This window comes from Rhopalosiphum maidis, chromosome 1 (genome assembly GCF_003676215.2).
Source record: "Rhopalosiphum maidis isolate BTI-1 chromosome 1, ASM367621v3, whole genome shotgun sequence".
Classification (NCBI taxonomy): domain Eukaryota; kingdom Metazoa; phylum Arthropoda; class Insecta; order Hemiptera; family Aphididae; genus Rhopalosiphum; species Rhopalosiphum maidis.
In genome coordinates, this window is record NC_040877.1 from 61,590,199 (window position 1) to 61,608,791 (window position 18,593).

The following is an 18,593-nucleotide window of genomic DNA, read 5'->3' on the forward strand; positions in this document are numbered from 1 at the left end:
GTTTATGTACAGCCATCGCTTTTACTTTTTGTACTTAACTAATAATAATTACAGATTGTATATTTTCTTAATATAAATTTAAAAAAAAATGTAAATGCCTACTACTTATACCTATAGGTCGGCAAACGTATAATTTAGATTTTTTCTAGATGCTATAAAAATATTTTAGTGAGCTTAGCTAGGGTTTGTAAGTCGGGTGTCTCTATCTCTTAGATGTCAGTTCGTAGTACCTATAGGCTATACTGTGATTAATATTATATTACTGAGACGAATGTCAAAATAGTTGCTAATCCTACCTATTGACTGCTATTTGCAGCAGTTTTTTCAGGATTCTAGGTAATAGATATTATGATAACATTATGATCTTCATGATCTTGAGAATATTTAAATATTAGATGGATGAAAAATTATTATTATTTATTTGCATACCATATTACCATACCATTTACAAATTTAAAATTAATTATTACAAGTCATTATAAAATGTTTAGAACACTGTCAACCGCTGTCTAGTAGGTATTTCATAATACCTATATAATATAATATATTATATAGGTAACGCCGCCATGTCTCAATAAAGAGTATTATAAAAATCCGATGGTAATAGGCACCAGCAATAGGTGCAATACTTTTATAATAAGCTATAAAGCGGAACTAATTGTAATTATTTTGGTTAAAATATAATGTGGCCAACCGGGATTTCCCGTTTTCTCATTTATCTATAATACGACGGATATAGGGAAACGGGAAATCACAGAGTATGGATCAAACTACACTACTGCAGCATACTATATCATTAACTTAAGTTATAGGTATGAATTACGAACAGTTCAACTGCAGTTACACAAACTAATCGTCAATATTTGTTTATTAGGTTTGATAGAGTGTCCGGTTATGTTTCAAAGTACTTAAATGCGCATATAGTAAATTACGAATATTGAAGTGTACAGTTATAACAGTATAATATAAATATATAATCGGAAAAAAAATTTTAAAATAATACCTATGCTTCAAAAACCTATACCGAGTTATTCGCTAACAACTACAATGATCATCTATGGCATCGGGGAGTTTCTGTATTTCCCCCCCACTTTATTATTTTAAACTAGATACCTGTTATAGTGTTAGGCACCTAATTTAGAATTCTTAAATTTCCCTTTATTTTCGTCACATAACAGTTTTATATATTATATATTATTATTATAATTAGCGTATAAAATGTAAAATATCCTTTTTTGCCACGTTGGTAAATTATTCATACTACCTATACTTTCATTTTATATCTGAAATTATTTTTATCTACTACCTACCTATTAATAAAATTATTAGTTATAATAAATATTCTATTAAGTAATAGGCATTACAAAAAATACCTATAGATTTTCAATTATAAAAGTTTTTAATTATATTAATATATTTCAGTAGCACATTTTTGGAAAAACGTGTGCGATTAAAGTAATGTATAGGCAAGAAGTAATTATAACGTATATCTTTTATAAAATGCGCGAATGATAGTATTATAATCGCATAAAGGTATAGTTGTATATAGTCCTATTACCATAATCCTAGCCATTACTATTTTGGAATAATGTGTTTGTTTCAAGGTCATCGTCAATTTTATACAGTGAATTTCGAACGAAAAGCGGAGCTTAACTTCTGCATTTAAGAGGACGTCATACATACACGTGTTGTTTTAGTCTTACGACCGTAACACATAGCAAATTTACAGCAGAATCAATTTTATGCTGTTACCAATAATATTAGAGTTAATTTACTTGTTATTAAACTAACTTAAAGATAATACTATTATCTAGCGCATCTCATAGGTTTTTGTTGATATTTTAGTTTGTAAGTGAGTTATAGTTACCAATATAAAATATTAAAACTCTAAGATGCTTGTAGCTTACAAGCATGAAATTGATTCTGCTGGATACGAATTTGCTATGTTTTACGTTCGTAAGACGGAGACGACACATGCATGTACGTTTTTATTGTACTTAATGTGTATTACCACTCGTCCTATAGTCGCCCTAACATCGCCGACATGCGAAACAACCCCCCAATCGACGCATTAGTGTACTGAAATTGCATACCCGATACGCCGACTTTTTACTTAATTATAAATTATTTGACATCGCAGAACCATAATACGTATGTAATAGGTATTACAATGTTTATACTTTATACTTATTATTATTATATGTCGTTTATACGTAATATGGTATATTGCGTAAGTATATACCCAACACGTTGAATGTGCGATGTTAGCCGTCTAAAGTATACCTATTTTTAAACGCCTACAACCACTGTATAATGTAAAGAAGAGTAAATTGTAAAAAAAAAAAAGAAATCGCCGAAAGTAGGTACCTAGAGCCGAATAGGAATAATATAATATTATACATTTATTACAAATGTATTTTTCGTTGATCACGTGGGACGTCATAGTTTATTGTGGTGCACATACAACGAATAATTATTATGAATTACAATAATGCATGTTTTATAATATATATTACATTGTGCTGAATGTTTTATGTTGCATTATAATACGTGCGAAACGGTTTATCGTAATAATTAATCGCATGCGTTAAAAGTATACTAAACACGGTTGCGTAAACGATTTATAATACCGTTAATGCACATAATGCGATGATGATGTTACGAGGAAGAAAAGAAAATACGGAGAGAGAAATTCAAACCACTTTCACTGAAGTTTATGTATATTATATTAGTATAACAAGCTACACGGGAATCGGAAGCTGGTGTGGGAAATATACTTTTTACGATTTCTGCACACGGTCCAGTGCGATCTTCTGTATATACGTCAGGAACCATGCAGATCACAAGTTTATTTTCGGTAAGTTGAATATTTATAATAACTTATTACTGATAATTATTATTTAAAAAAAAAACAATAATAACTTCCTCCCATATAGCATATACATTATCTTTTAGGCACATAAAACCATATTATATAGGTATATAAATATATTGTATATTAATATGTATAATAATATTTTTATTAAAATAAAACACGATATTATATACATCATAAATTACAACTTTTAATTAAAAAAGCAAAACAATTTTACTAAAAACAAATGAAAATTATCGACAAAATGCAGACATTTACGTTACAATATAATATATACTATATTTTTGTTATTTCATTATATATTATTTAAAAACCAAAAAAAAAAAAAATTAAATTGTATTAATCAATTGTTTCTTAAGTTAATATTTTATTATATAAATATGTATTATTGTTATAGTCGCAGTGAACATTTTTAAAAATAATTTAACTAATTTTGGTATAAATAGAAATTTAAATTTTTTATTGTTGTAAAATTCATAACTAAGACAGTAAGGGTCTAAGGATCCTATCACTGAATAGCTTCCCTACTCACCGTCTTCTTGTCCGTCATTATTTTGTTCTCCTATTTAATTATTGTATTTTTTTTTATATATATTTAGATTGTAAATGTTATTTATATTTTTAATAAAAAATAAAATTAAAATAAAAAGAAAAAAATCATAATTTTTCAAAAAAAATTCTTCTTAACATATTTATAAAAATTATTAAAAAATTGTTTAGAGTTTATAATAAAATATCTACTGGAATAATTAATTAATTTATGAAAATTTAAAGTTTTGGCTTTTAGTTTTTTCGACAATAAAATAATACAAATTAATATTTAAACACTTTAATGCAATTTTATCTAACTGATATTGTTATGACAAAAAATTAAAATTAAAGAAATGGTGGTAGAGAATTTTAGAGAATGTCAGAGCACTATTTATTTTCTCATTTTGACTTACACGCAACACAAATAATTTGAGTTCAGCAGAACCAAGATTGATAATATTTTGGTACCTATATCTAGCTTTAATATTAAAGTGAATTGATCTATTGCTAAAATTAAATAACGTTATCCATAATTAATTGTACGTAGGTTTTTTTTAAATTATATTCCAATTTTTATGAAAGCATTTTTTTTATAACGAATATGTAACTTTAACAGCTTGAAAATAGTTAGAGAGAAAAATAAAATAGCGTGCTTATATTTTTTTTGTATGCCTATTGTGTATTTAGTTTAAATAATTGTAAATTGTAATTCTGTAAATTTTACACAAAGCTGTTTTTATAGATTTATTTTAGTATTATAAATTTGTTGATTTAGAATAAATGTAGTATGCAACTATTGTTATTTCAATAAAAGAAAAAAATAATTATAATTTTATATTAATCTTATCTATAAATTTATGATAAATTTTAAAACTTTATAATTTTACTCAATAATTTACATTTTTAACTTAAAAATTCGAGCTATTTATTCTATTTTTTGTATTAATATTTTCGTTTTAATAAATTCAATTAAGATATTTTGTATTTTATGTGTACACAAATATGTAATTATAATTTTAAAAAATTCATTCATCTGCTGTATAGATAGTTTCGATTGTACCTCGTCATTGCAATGGAGGTGTTATTGTGTTTATCAAATTTTGAATTCAATAAAAAATCATTGCATATGAAAAACAATTCTGTGTAAAGTCGACTTGTCAGCTTATATTTTTAAGGATTTTGTTAAATATTTAAACTATTATTAGTAATGATGTAGTTTGGTTATTTGAGATACAGTAAATTGATTTAACATTTGACAAAAATAAATATTAAAAATATAACAATCTTATAATGATTTATAAGTCAATACCATTTAGTGGTGCATACGTAGAACAAGGTGACTAGGTTAAAATTAATATAAATATTTGATAAATGTACAATATGTAAGTAATGGCGCAATAATCATATTGTATGAAAAGAGTAGGAAAAAAACACGAGATTACTTATTTAAGAAATCATACTTAGCTTGGAGGGGCTATTATAATATATATAATATTATATTATTTATGTTTCATTGTAGGCATTGCTGCAGACGGCGGTCGCCGTATTAATGATGTCGTTGAGCACAACAGAAGCGGCTCCGGCTGAAGGGCTCACACCTTTCGGTTTCCTCATGGCCAGGGCTTACGGACAACCGGCTGTAAGTCCGGTCATGCGTCACATAGCGTTCAAGCCCAGTGACGGTGCTAAATTTCGAGAGTCATTCGAAAAAAAACATGGACCCCGTGGACGAGATCTGATCGACAGTCTGGGACGAGGTTCGTACAAGACTGGTGAGGCGACAGCAGTGAACCGATTGCAGAATACGGACATCACGGTGAGCTAACATTATTATAATCATTATCATAATTACAATCGTTGTTGTGCGAGTTATATAATTATAAATTTGCAACGATAGCGTCAATGATATCTTCTTAATATAATTCTTCATAACATGTATAATAGTGTAAATGGGTTAGAAATTAGAATACCTATAGGGATATATTGTAGGTACTCACGTTATATGATGTTCAGTTGTATTATTTAATATTTATAATCATAATTACATAAAATAATATACAAAGGTTTTAAAATGTAAACCATTTATTTTATCATGGTGGACAATTTACTATAATTAAGTTAAATACAATCAATTTGAAAAGATATAATATATTTTAGTTTTTCGTTGTTATTCATAACAAAAATGCATCTAATAAAAAATTAATTCTTCCTAAGAATTTCGGGAGGGGTTGGTTGTTTCTGAACACCCTCCTCGAGGTTAGTAGTTCTCTGGCTAAAATAGAGCACAGACAATAAACTATAAACAATCAAATACAAATTTTAGCCTATCGTTTTACGGTTATGGTGTTATAGTTTTGTACTATATACAAGACATACATTTATAGTATTATATTTTATATTAGTTATAGTTTTCTTTATCTTTGAAATATTAAATTAAAAACACATGATATTGTATTTAAAAAAGTAGAAAACTTAAAATGTTATAACAGTGGCTCATAGTAATAAAATTATTTATCTTCAAAAATGTTGTTTTGTGATAAATAAAAATTATATAAAATAGAATATTTTCAAAATGTAAATATTATTTTGAGATAATGATGAGTGTTTACTTTTGAAAAAATGTTCTATCCTAATATAACATAAACTAGCTATACATAAATTATACACAACGCCACTGAGGTGATTATTCAAATAGTATTATAACAATTTTAATCAAAACGTCGTTCAATTGTAGTTGTCAACATATGGTGATTAATATTTTTAACGATATTGATTTATTTTTATATTGCCGACATGCATAATATCTTGAATGCCATATTGTGAGTAAACACAAAAACATTTCGAGTAGTATATGTTTTACAATTTTAATTTACGTGTCATTGACATTATTAGTATGTCGTAGTCTCGTAGAATATAATAATTTTTTTTATAGTTGACGTATACTGTAGTAATCAGATTAGTTAATGCAGATGAAATTAAAAAATTGAATGAAATTAATTACAGTACCAAATGAAATTATAATGAATGTATAAGATAGGTGAATTTTCATTTGTACTTTCCTATAATGTATTATCAAACTTCAAAGATAAACATGAAAAATGATCTTAAAATATATGTAATAGAATAAAAAAATCCACGTTTCTTATGATCGGTTTATAAAGTACTAGTAATTTAATAAAAAATTAATAACTATATACTATCTTTTTAAACTTGACATGTATATTTGTTACTTATTAGATATTTTTTCGGAATGTATCGACTTGAGTAAGCTCACTATGATTTTATTGTGATTATAGTTGTGTTATTTTGTGAATTAGCATTATTAAAAGAAATATCTATATAGTTTTATAATTAGATTTTTAATCAATTTTACGTTATTTTCGCGGTCAAAACTGTGTACAGAAAAGTTGTGTAATTATTTTACTGGTAAAATCTATAATAAATTAACTTTTAATATAAGGAGAGAGGTCTATCTATGAAATAACAGGCTATATAATATATACATATGAATATATGTATTATGTATACATAATATACCTACTTATATAAAGTCGAAACCTTGAAATATCAATTTTTTTTTCTTTTGTTTATTGCCAGCTGACAATAACGTTATCATAACGTCAATTTCGAACAGTTCGTTTACAAATAATTGTTTCTGTCGTATGTACTGTAGATTTTATCGCCATTTTTAGATTAAAAGTTTGAATATTACACAAAAAATAATACATTAATGATAAATCATCTATCATTATACATTTATTTATAATTTATATTATAGTGATTGATAATATTCTACATCACTGCTTGGAGTTATATTAGTTTATAGAAATTAAAATCAGATACTGTAGTTTATAAGTAATTTAAATATAAAAGTAAGTATTATTAATATTTATTCTATATTCATATAAATGGGTAAACATAATTAATAGTTTTATCCATATAAGTAGTATATAAATATAACACCTAACGTTTTCGAAAATAAAAGTTTAGAATGCTTTTTATAAGATTTGTACGTATGTACAACAGTGAAACCAATGCCTAATCAAATGCATACATTCCTTATTTCCTTGAATTTAAATCATATTCATAAATTATATACGTATATTGTGTATATTATATAACAATAATGAAATAAAATATTGATTTAGCTGTTTATACTGATGCATAAAGTTTATGATACGTATGTGTTATCCGTATTATGTCCACAAAGTTCATTGACGCAAATAATTATGAATATTTTATAAGTAGATACCTCTTATACACTATACAGTAACTGCATAATATTATAACTGAATATAGTTTAAATGAAAAAAATAGGAACATACAAAATTATAAACATAATACTATCTTAAGAAGATAACAGGTGGAATAACTAGAGTGAACAAAAAAAAAAAAAAACCATTGAATAAGGTTAAAATTGACGTCCAACAGGTGAAAATAGGGTAACACACGGCGAGTTTATAAGTTGTTTGTCACGAATCCCGTTATTATTATATGATAAAAGTTCGTTTTTACCTCTTTTTCAAACACATATTATGCTTTTCTTAACAGACTTTAAGAACATGTATGTAAAAGAAAAATTTTTAAATTTTTATATATGTGTGAGATATGAAATAATGATAAAAATGAGTTGCAATTATAAAACTTGTTGACTTTATTTCACAAGCATACGAGTACATTATACTGCGTTATTTCAAGAACTTGAAATGTCATTATAAACTGTTTTTTTTTTTGCTGTTACAGATTGCAGGAGAAGCTTCCAATAAATCTTTAGTAATCAAGAATTTAGAACCTCTACGTTCGAAACAATGATTTCAACAAAACGAATGGTAAAAACGTATTTTGCTCATGTAAATTCAGTTGAATATTGTTTTAAATGCATCGTTATTATGTACAAATCCTTCGTTATAACCTAACCGTACTATGGTTTTGATGAAGATTGATTGTTCATACCAATGTAGATGATTGGTTAGTGATAAAATTAATTTAGATAAAACATATTGCTGTTAACCTATAAATATATAATTTTATTAGTGAATGCTAATTTTGTAAATATTCGGTAATATTGATAAGTAATTGTTATACGGACATACGCGTATATTGATAATATTAAATATTCTCGTTATAAGTTAAAAGCAAGATAATGATAAGTACTAATTAGTATAATATATATATTATATGTACAATATAATATTTTTACTATTCAATTTTGTTATGTACAATTTAAATGTATTTAACATTTATGTATAATTGAAATACAATTATTTAACATACAGTTGTATTTGTATTAATTTTAAAAGTAAAAATAATAATTATTAGTGTGTTTTGGTATTTAATAAATTTGTTAATAATTGTGAGAAATATTGCGGTGAAGTCAATTACACATAATTAGCGTAATTTGTGCCATTCGTGGTTCGTCTAAGTTATTTGATTAAATACAAAATCAAAAAATACAAATATTTTATAAAAACTTTTATTTTTTTTAGCTGAAAGTACCTAAATTATTCAGTTCAGTTAAAAATTAACATTTTAGCTTAAATATCAGAATATTATAATTTATTTAATGAGAGAATTTTTATGTTTAAGTATAAATTACAATTTTTAAATTAAGTAGGAATTATTAAATAATTAATTTAAGTACATTATACATTTTGTTACTTAGTATAATATTATACTGTTTAATTTTTTCTTTGTATTTAATAATAATTTGTTTTACTGACTTTTCACTTTAATTTATTTTTTAGGCATTATATGAATATATAATGAGCGGAGCGGATGAATGTGTAGATTTAAAATTATATATTTTTTTTTGTGCGTGTAACCTAACCTAACTTCTGCGCGGACAGTAATAATGCATTGATTTTCTGAATAATCGGAAAACCCATAGTTAAATCAAGGAAAATGGTAATTCTTACCAAAAATGTATACTATAATTTTTATACTTAATATAATTTTCAAAATCGGGTATGGCGAGGCATAGTAGATGCTCCAGTTTCCTGGTGGCATTAGTTTTAAGCCAATTAATTCCTGGATGATTAACCACCTGGGAATTTTAGCAGCACATACGCCGTATCCTGCCTAACTAATCATCGAAATAAATATAGTATCTAGCGAAAATTTCTGCTTACATAAAAAAAAAAAAAAATGATAATTTTCAAAATATTTTTTATTCTTTTTGAGCTATAAATAGATAATTGAAATTTTCTATTTAAAAAAAAAAATTCAATACAAATAGCTTGGTTAAAAATTGTGAAAATTTAATACAAGGTCTCTTATAAGTTTGTATAAATGAAAAAAAAATTAAATAATCAAATAATTTTATATGTGCCGTACCTATCAAGTTAGAATTTTAACAAACTTCGTTAAAATCGCGAAAATCAACAAAACAATGTTTTTAGTTAAAAATGTTACACTAGGTTAAATAAAACAAAAATGTTTTGTTATTTAATTGTAATTCAAAAACGATTAACCGTAGATACTTGTAATTTTTACACGTATTATTATGAATTTAACCATTCGCAATGATATTTTTAAAATATATAAATTAATTTTAATATATTATCTATTTATACAACAAACTTATTCACATTGTTTATGGTAAGGCGGTATTGATTCAAAAATTAATAATAATAATAATAATGTAATATGGTATAAATATATACCACTCCACACTTACTAGACCTCAGATCTATACTTGCTTATTTTTCTTTTCTTTTTTTTTTAACTTAAAATTTAAAAACTATACTTAGATTTCATAATACAGGAGAATAATGACATATCATTTAAAATGATTACATTCGATTGAAAGAGTTTAGCTTTGGAAGAATTAATAAGCTCCACAACAATTACTTATGTTATTCAGCAGCTGTACATCTATATGGATACAACGAAGAATATTCGGGAATAATCTTCCACGTCACCTTTTCACCATAACGGATCCGAGATAGTTTATTTAACAATACAACTACCAATAGTAAAGGACGAAATAAACATTATTATTACTAAACAATATTCGACTGAAGATGACGATGAATAAATGGTAAACGAAACTCGTCCAAAGATGTTTATCGCATAATAATGAATTATACACTGACTACATTATGATATTATGTTGTTGTTGATATTATTATAATTTATATTAGATATAAGTATAACTGCAGTTTATTGCTCTGGTATCTCAATACACGAGTATGTAGGTGCGTAAGTGTGTGGTTTGTGTAGATGGATTGGGGCGCATGTTTAGGTGATAATAACCAGCTTAAGAAGATTTACGTTGACGGGATGCTGACGTATACTCACTCATCTTAAATTCTTTATCCGCCTGTTATATTACACGGCGGGCTCATGTTTATATGGGCTTGGGATAATGCGGAATAATTCCAATCATTTATTTAATAATTACACCCCCTCCCCCCACACACACATTTCTGAGTTCAGAAACGATTAGGATGGGTTAATGTGAATTTAGCCATCGAACTTATAAATTTATAATATTTTTTGTATATGTTTATGTGTATATATTATAGTCTATACTCTATACCTCTATAGTTACGCTATGTGTTACGCGTATACCTATACCGTCTTATATTATGCTTGAGATTATTTATTTATTTTTTAATAAAATGTAATCGACCTTTAAGCAGATTACTTAGAAGTGATTAGGTACTTCCCCCATGTATTTGGAATAAATATTTATGGTTTTCTTCAATTACTTATACTAAACTTTGCGCGTAAGTAAAAACATATTATATTATAATTGAAAGTAAAGGTGTTTTAAAAATTACTATAAATTAACTGTAAATGTTACTGAAAACTTGTCGTGTACATATAGCCGCTAATAAACCACAAAGTTATGACACATTATATTATAGTTTATGATTTTGTCGGCAGGTTCTAATAATTACGATATTGTGTGTGTTTATTATAATAATATATTAATTAATAACCAGCGCTTGAATTTAGGGTAGACGTGAGGGGATGGAGTTCTCTTTCTTTTTTTAAACTTTTTTTTAGCATACCCTTTCTATTTATTTGAAACAGGACGCAGGGAATGCAACATTTACTATAGTCTATAGTGAATTTGTAAATCATCAGTTTTTCTGATGCAAAATAAACCTACAACCTATAGCCATAATAATATTTGTACATTTATAACGAATATGAAAAAATTGATTGTAAAATTCCTTATCGTAAAATATAATGATAAGAAAGTATTATGCCCTTCGACCATATATTAAATCTTACTATGAAGTAATGTCAGGTAAAGCGATGTTTATTTAGATATAATGCCTACATTATTGAGTTTTTTTGATATGCACCAATAACTAGTGTAGTAGAATAGTAGAACGTATTTTTTCTTTGTACAAACATAAGTAATAAAAGATTTAATCTTAATTAACATAATATGGAAATATTTTTAATTATTAATTTTAATTAAAAAAAGTAATACATTCATCATTTTTTTTTAAATTAATTTTATTATAATTAAGAATTTAAAGTTTTTTTGTATGATTTGTTTTTTACAGTGCAATTTATTATACAATTTTTATGTATTTTTTGGTATAATTATACAATTTTTGTGTGTTTTTAATGCAATTAAATCTTTTCTTATAACATATATCCCCCTCATCGAAAATTCCTGGGTACTGTAATTATTAATTAACTGTAATTTGTAGGTATAATACAATTGATAGGCAAATTTGCAGTGAAGACAATAATAATTATTATAAATGTTACAGTTAATAGTGATTTGATGAGTTTTTATATCTACAAGTCAATTACAATTTGTCGTAATTTTTCTGAAGAGTGAATAGAGAAAAATTAATAGGTAAGCAAAATAAAATTGAAAGATGTGTTTAGTATATTTTATTCAATCTATTATTTTATAATTATCTATAAAATGCCGATAGTATTTTTATTAATAATGTAATGAACCGTGAATCGGTTTGTCTTTACAATTTAGAAAAAATATTTGATTTTGTCTTTAAACGTGTTATGCATGCGTAAGTAATAAGTATACATAATACAAATAACTATTAATATAATATTTGTTCACTAGTCTATATATTTTATTTATATACATTTAATTGTTTAGAAATACATATCCCATTTCAGATTATGCATTTAAAAATATAAAAATGTCGGTTTGTTGAAAAGTTAAAAGTTGATTTGAGGGACGAGTGAAAAAAATAAAGACAATATAAATTGATTGAAAAGTCAATAATTTTTAAAATAAATACTAATTAACATGTGCCCTATAAAAAACCACAACAGCCACTCTGTATATTGCACGTATATTACTCTGTAATTGTAATATAAAAAAAAGCAAAAAATAGTACAGTCTATATGTATATACAATGTATTTAGTTTTTATTTTGTGTCTTTTTTGTTGACATTTATAAATACAAACATTTTTTCTCTTATCAGTTTTGGGACAACTGACGCACTGTATATGTTTTGAGAGTATAGGGTGAACAGCTATGCAGCTTTATTACAATTATATTAAGGTTGACGTGACTGGTGATTGTATACTTAATTTACTGCTTATATTGCAGTTACATCATGACGTTCATTTTAAATGAAAAAAATGTCTTTAAATAAGTATATATCATAAAACGTACATACACACACATATATATATTATCTATGATGTTTGTTGAAATAATAAAATATGTATATATTTTTTTATTCCCCATAGGTAACAGAAACCGTTTTCCACGAGTTTGACTATATAGCTATATATTAAGAGTCGTCTGCAGTAGTACTATATAGTTCTGAAATGGAAAAAAATTATATCCATCAGAAAATAATGTAATAAATATTCATCGTCCTAGCCATTAAATATAAATGGAATATATAATAATTTTCCTCGAAAAAATAATATCTATATAGTTCTAATATAATTCATACTAAACAATGTGAAGTATCTTTACTAGCAAATAAAATATGTACCAATGTATATCTTTTAAAGTATGTTCTTATATTATTCAGTGCCGTGACGGCAAAGGTGTGCACGCGTGTACCGATCAGTCAACGGAGTCGACCGTTCTTCTTGCTTTAGGTATAATATTGATGGAAAATTTGGTCATCTCATTTCCGGTTTTCCGCGAAAAAAAACTCGATGCTCTCCAGTTGCCGAGGATCCTGGATTTCGAAAGCAAAACACGACCAAAATAATAACAATGTAGTACGGATTATTGTAGTGTGACAATATTATAACGAGCAATAAAAGAAATGAAGCGGAAGTCGGAAACAAAAATCACGGCACCGCACTGCCCCTTTGTCCTATATTGATATATTCGCCAGGAGGAAAAACAGACGTTTCCGATGGTCCTTACAGAGTTACAGTGCAAACATGACGGCTGCGTCGTTATATAAATTATTATTAGACTAATATTATCGATTGGTCGGTAGCGTGGGATATTTACGCGTTTTAGATATTAAATCCTCTCCACGTTTATGTGACAATATATACACATAATGTAGTTATAAAAGTGTCGACTACGGACGCGATTGGGGTTCAAATTATATATAATGTATTGGATATTTGGATAGAGCGTATTATTTCCCGTTGGTCACAAAACTGTCAATATAATAAAAAAAAAAACAAATTGATTACACTAGGTATTACGATGAAACCACAATGTGGTGATGGTGAGTCGAGAATCGTTGCAGTGGATTTTTGAGGGGACTTAACATAACCTTTACAGGGTGATTCCCGGCGTGTTTCTCCTTTTTGCGTTTAACTAATACACTTTATCAGAAGGAAAATAACTTTAGCGCATCTATTTATTGTAATATAGGATGATTTACTATAACAAACATACTTACCTTCATTTTTTTTTTGATAATGTATTTATTTAAATTGTGATTTTCGAAATTATTAAATATAATTACGTAATTAAATCCAAATTTTCAAACTCTTGAAAATTGTTTTTGATGCTTATGAAGTAGTCGTAAAAATGTTTATACTGAGGATGATATTCATTAAAAATAGTTTTATAAAAATTTTAATTAAATATAAAATTTGATTTAGTGTTGGTTATATTATATGAGGTAATTCACTAAGCATGTTTACTTTGAATACATAGATTAGATACTTTTATTTACTAGGACCATTTTTACAAATTATAAATGTTGTTGATAAATTAATATTAACCGTTAAATGAAGTTGGTATGATGTGACAGTAGTACTTTAGTAGGTAGCTACTTATAGTCGTTTTAATATTACATTACCTATTGATATATTTTTACAATAAACTTATTTATTCTATAATATACACTTTGTTTTTTTACTATAATAGACATTTTAGGTGTTTTCTTTTTTTTCAACGACAACCACGCATAAATGTTCTTTTAATTTCATATTATCTGAAACAGAATATTTATATGTACCTATACTTAATACTTTGAATTAATAAGTATCATTTATAGACGTTTAAATGATGATATGATTTGTGAAGTTATAAGTGATTGAACTATTTCACTCACCTAACTTTTTATGATTTTATGAATGAAAAAAAAATAAAAAATCCATAAATTCAGTTTCCATTTGTTTACTACCATAATGTCAAAATAAAATATTCATACAGTATAAAAAATAAATATTAAAATATGATTACTTAAATTTTTATAAAAATATTCAAATCTAATGAATGATTATTGTTATATAAAAGAGTTATACGCCTATACATTAAACTTTGTATAATTGAAAATAATTTAATATAATCACTATGGTAGTATTTCAACTTTCAAGTAATTTTCGATAAGCATTTATCAATAAGTTGGTATCTTAAATACTGTTTAAGTAATTATTTAGCTTTATTGTATTATTATCAATGAATTAAAATATATATATTCTGTTTAATAATATGTAATCCGCACCAATATTTTAGTAAAAAATTATGATGAATTGTTGACTTTCTTTAAAAAAAACATTCTTTTAGTGGGAATTATAAATTATAATGTTAACCAATTCATATTTTGTATTAGAGATTCTATGCAAAACAAAAAATGTATTGGAGATACATACTTGATAGTGGTAAATAGTAAATATTATAATAAAACATTCTTGTCGATCAATTTTTTTATTGTGTGACATATAAGTACATAGCATTATATCTGATGACCCTTTTGTACAAGTATTATATTTCGAGGTTGGTGAACTTTTTTTAGCTCACGTATAACGACATTTGATTATTTTAGAATTTTAAGACGTGCCATTAAATATGTATACACATTGCAGTTAATTATAAAAAAAGATTCTTCTCGGTAATACACAAAATATACACTCACTACTCACCAATACATTTTTTCTAAAGTAATATACTTAACTAACATCATGATATTAATCTAGATCTTATATACATTATAATAATATTTTTATTCTAAAAAAAATGATCTAGTACACATAACTTTCTTATAAACTCTTCATCAGGGCCGGTTCTAGCATACTTTTTAACCGGGGTGAAGTTTAAAATTAGCGCCCTCTCATAATTAAGCACCCCCTCTATTATGCTACTGTTATACTACTTAAACTTATGTCCCAGTAGCTTTATAAAAAAAAAATAAATGGGAAAAAAATTGTAATTTGTAATTTGATAGCACTCGTTATATAATAAATGAAAACTGTAGTTAATATATCCACTTATTATTTGGTAACTTGGCACCATCTCCCACTAGATCCGAGACCGCTTTCTTTGAAAATTTATTTTATTAAATTAAATATTCTAATATTATATAAGTATATTATAACTTAATCACTTGGACAAGTTAAACGTATTTTATCCCTTAACGATTCCGTTCTCGAAACTTTTACTGTATCCGGTGTGCAGTATTGCGTATGTTGTATGTATAGAGTGAGTCACTGCGTTTTCTTGGTTTTCGATGTGCTGTTAGTTGTAATATTTTTATAATTAGACACATAGAGTCTGCATTGTGATATTAATATTACAGAAAATTATTTTTTCCAAAACAGCGAACAGCTTTATAAAAACAATAAGAAGGGATATTATATTCCATTATTCCGAACATTTATTTCTGCGTTGCCAATAATGAAATATATAAAATAAATATAATATATTTATATATATAAAAAAACATTCATACACTAACACACATATAGTATACATACAAACATGGGTAAATATTATGTGTGCGTGCGTGTAAATACAGAATCGATTTAAACTTTACAGTAAATTGGTAAATTGATACCGTGAGATTGAACTTAAGCAATTATCTGAAAAACGATAGCGAAACACACACACATAGTGTCACGAACGATATATACGATGTACGCTTATATTGCGTATCAGCGTCATATTGTTTTTTATTCAACAGTTTTTTTTTAAATAATGTATATTATACATTTCAAACGAATAAAAGAATGAAATTCCTAATTCCATTCTTAACTGTTTAAACTATAATATACCATTCCATTATATTATTATATTATTGTTTTCAATGTGAACTTTTGGATCAACGCCAATACAGCGATTTATACGTGATGCATGCTAATAAAAATTTGAACTTTATTGCTTTGGGCATTTTAACTTCTGTGTTAAAAGCCACAAATATAATAAATATAGCTTCAAGGGATTGTGAATATTGCATAATATATGGTACATTTTACCTATACGATTTACCGTATACGAGCATCATTCTCTTTATACCTTTAACAATCCTAATTTTTTGAATATTAAAGGTATGCCTAAAGACCCATTTTATTTTCAAATATTCCGATAAGTATTTTTTATATTTTCTCGGTCCCATTTTGATCCTCGCTGTAGGGATAAATAGTAAGTACTAAACTACTAAGTATAATTGAATTGAAAGTTTTTAAGTTATAAAAATTATTTACATATCTATTTATATATATACTTAGGTTGAACAATGAACATCATATTATAAGTAATTTGACATTATAAACTGCAGATTTGATATGTATGCTTATAGTTAGAAATATTTGATTGTTTTATTAAAATGTTGAGAATTTTCAACGTTATTTAGCCTGGAATTTTGATATATATATATATATTATAATAAAATAATTGTACTACCAATTTTGTTGTTATTAATTATAGTATTATTATACGATATTGATTATAGTATTATTTTTATACAATTTTGTTTGCTATGGACACATTTTTATAAAACTAAAGTTGCATGTGTAACATTGTATAATATACATTTTTAGACAGGGAATGTTGTCAATAAAGGCATATGGCATACTTTGAAAGTCATTTTTAATTTTAATTTTATCGTATTTGTGGGTAATTGATGGAAACGTTATACTTACAGAATTTCGACACTGCCATATGAAATTGTTTTTCGATTGTGATGATTTATATAGTCATTTATGTCAAATGGAATCTCAATTGTAATTTAAAGCGATAATAATGCATACACAGGCTTAGTGTACATTATCTGCCAATTTTTCTAGTGCATTATTGTTGTATAGTTGTGTCGCTGTGTTCGAGAAACAATTAATAATAATATTATGCTCTCTATATACTTAACATGAATCTCATCACATACGATTATTGAATATTTTATGTTGTATTTAGAGCGTATAAGACTTTTTAACAATAAAAAAAGTTTAAAAAAATATTTACATACTTATGTAATGCATTGTCGGTTATTGATTATTATATTTATAACGATCTTAAGCAATTTTCTTTCTATATAAGTACATTATATTTGATAATTGTATTATTGGATATAAATGATGAATTTTAATTATTTTCCAGTTGATTTTTACGATTTCTTTATTTTATCTGAAATTACTATCCTAATTTTACTATTGTATTTATAAGCATATGATATGCAGTATCAGTTTAAGTAATAATAATATTCAGTATTAAATAGAAATAAGAACATCATTTTTATTTTTTTTTTGTAAACTGCAACAAATTGTATATTATATATTTATATATTTTTACACAAACATTTTTTTTCTTAAAATAATTACAATAATAACACGCAATGCAACTATTCATAGAATAAATTGATGGGTTAACAACGTTTAATTATTTTTTCTTATATCAAGAAAACAGAAAAATAAAATAAAAAACAATTTTTTTTATTTTAATAAAATTAACAATTGACATTTTACCTCATATACATAATATTACATATTTCATATTATTTTTGTGATCATTTTCAGGACAATAATAATATTATTATTGTA

The 18,593-nt window shown here is 25.5% G+C and overlaps 1 protein-coding gene across 1 annotated transcript; it reads left to right on the plus strand.

Annotated features, from left to right (window-relative positions):
* Positions 1–2,752: 2,752 nt before the first annotated feature.
* On the plus strand, positions 2,753–8,552 carry LOC113549296. The gene is made up of 3 exons (XM_026950526.1): positions 2,753–2,857; positions 4,926–5,222; positions 8,150–8,552. The coding sequence occupies exons 1-3, from the start codon at positions 2,834–2,836 to the stop codon at positions 8,216–8,218; spliced, it is 390 nt and encodes a 129-aa protein (XP_026806327.1). The 5' UTR covers positions 2,753–2,833; the 3' UTR covers positions 8,219–8,552.
* Positions 8,553–18,593: the final 10,041 nt, after the last annotated feature.

Excerpts from the sequence above, each read along its gene's own strand:
- LOC113549296 (XM_026950526.1), top strand. The coding sequence starts at position 2,834 with ATGCAGATCACAAGTTTATTTTCG. Across the intron at positions 2,858-4,925 it reads AGATCACAAGTTTATTTTCG|GCATTGCTGCAGACGGCGGT; the intron begins GTAAGTTGAATA and ends GTTTCATTGTAG. Across the intron at positions 5,223-8,149 it reads TGCAGAATACGGACATCACG|ATTGCAGGAGAAGCTTCCAA; the intron begins GTGAGCTAACAT and ends TTGCTGTTACAG.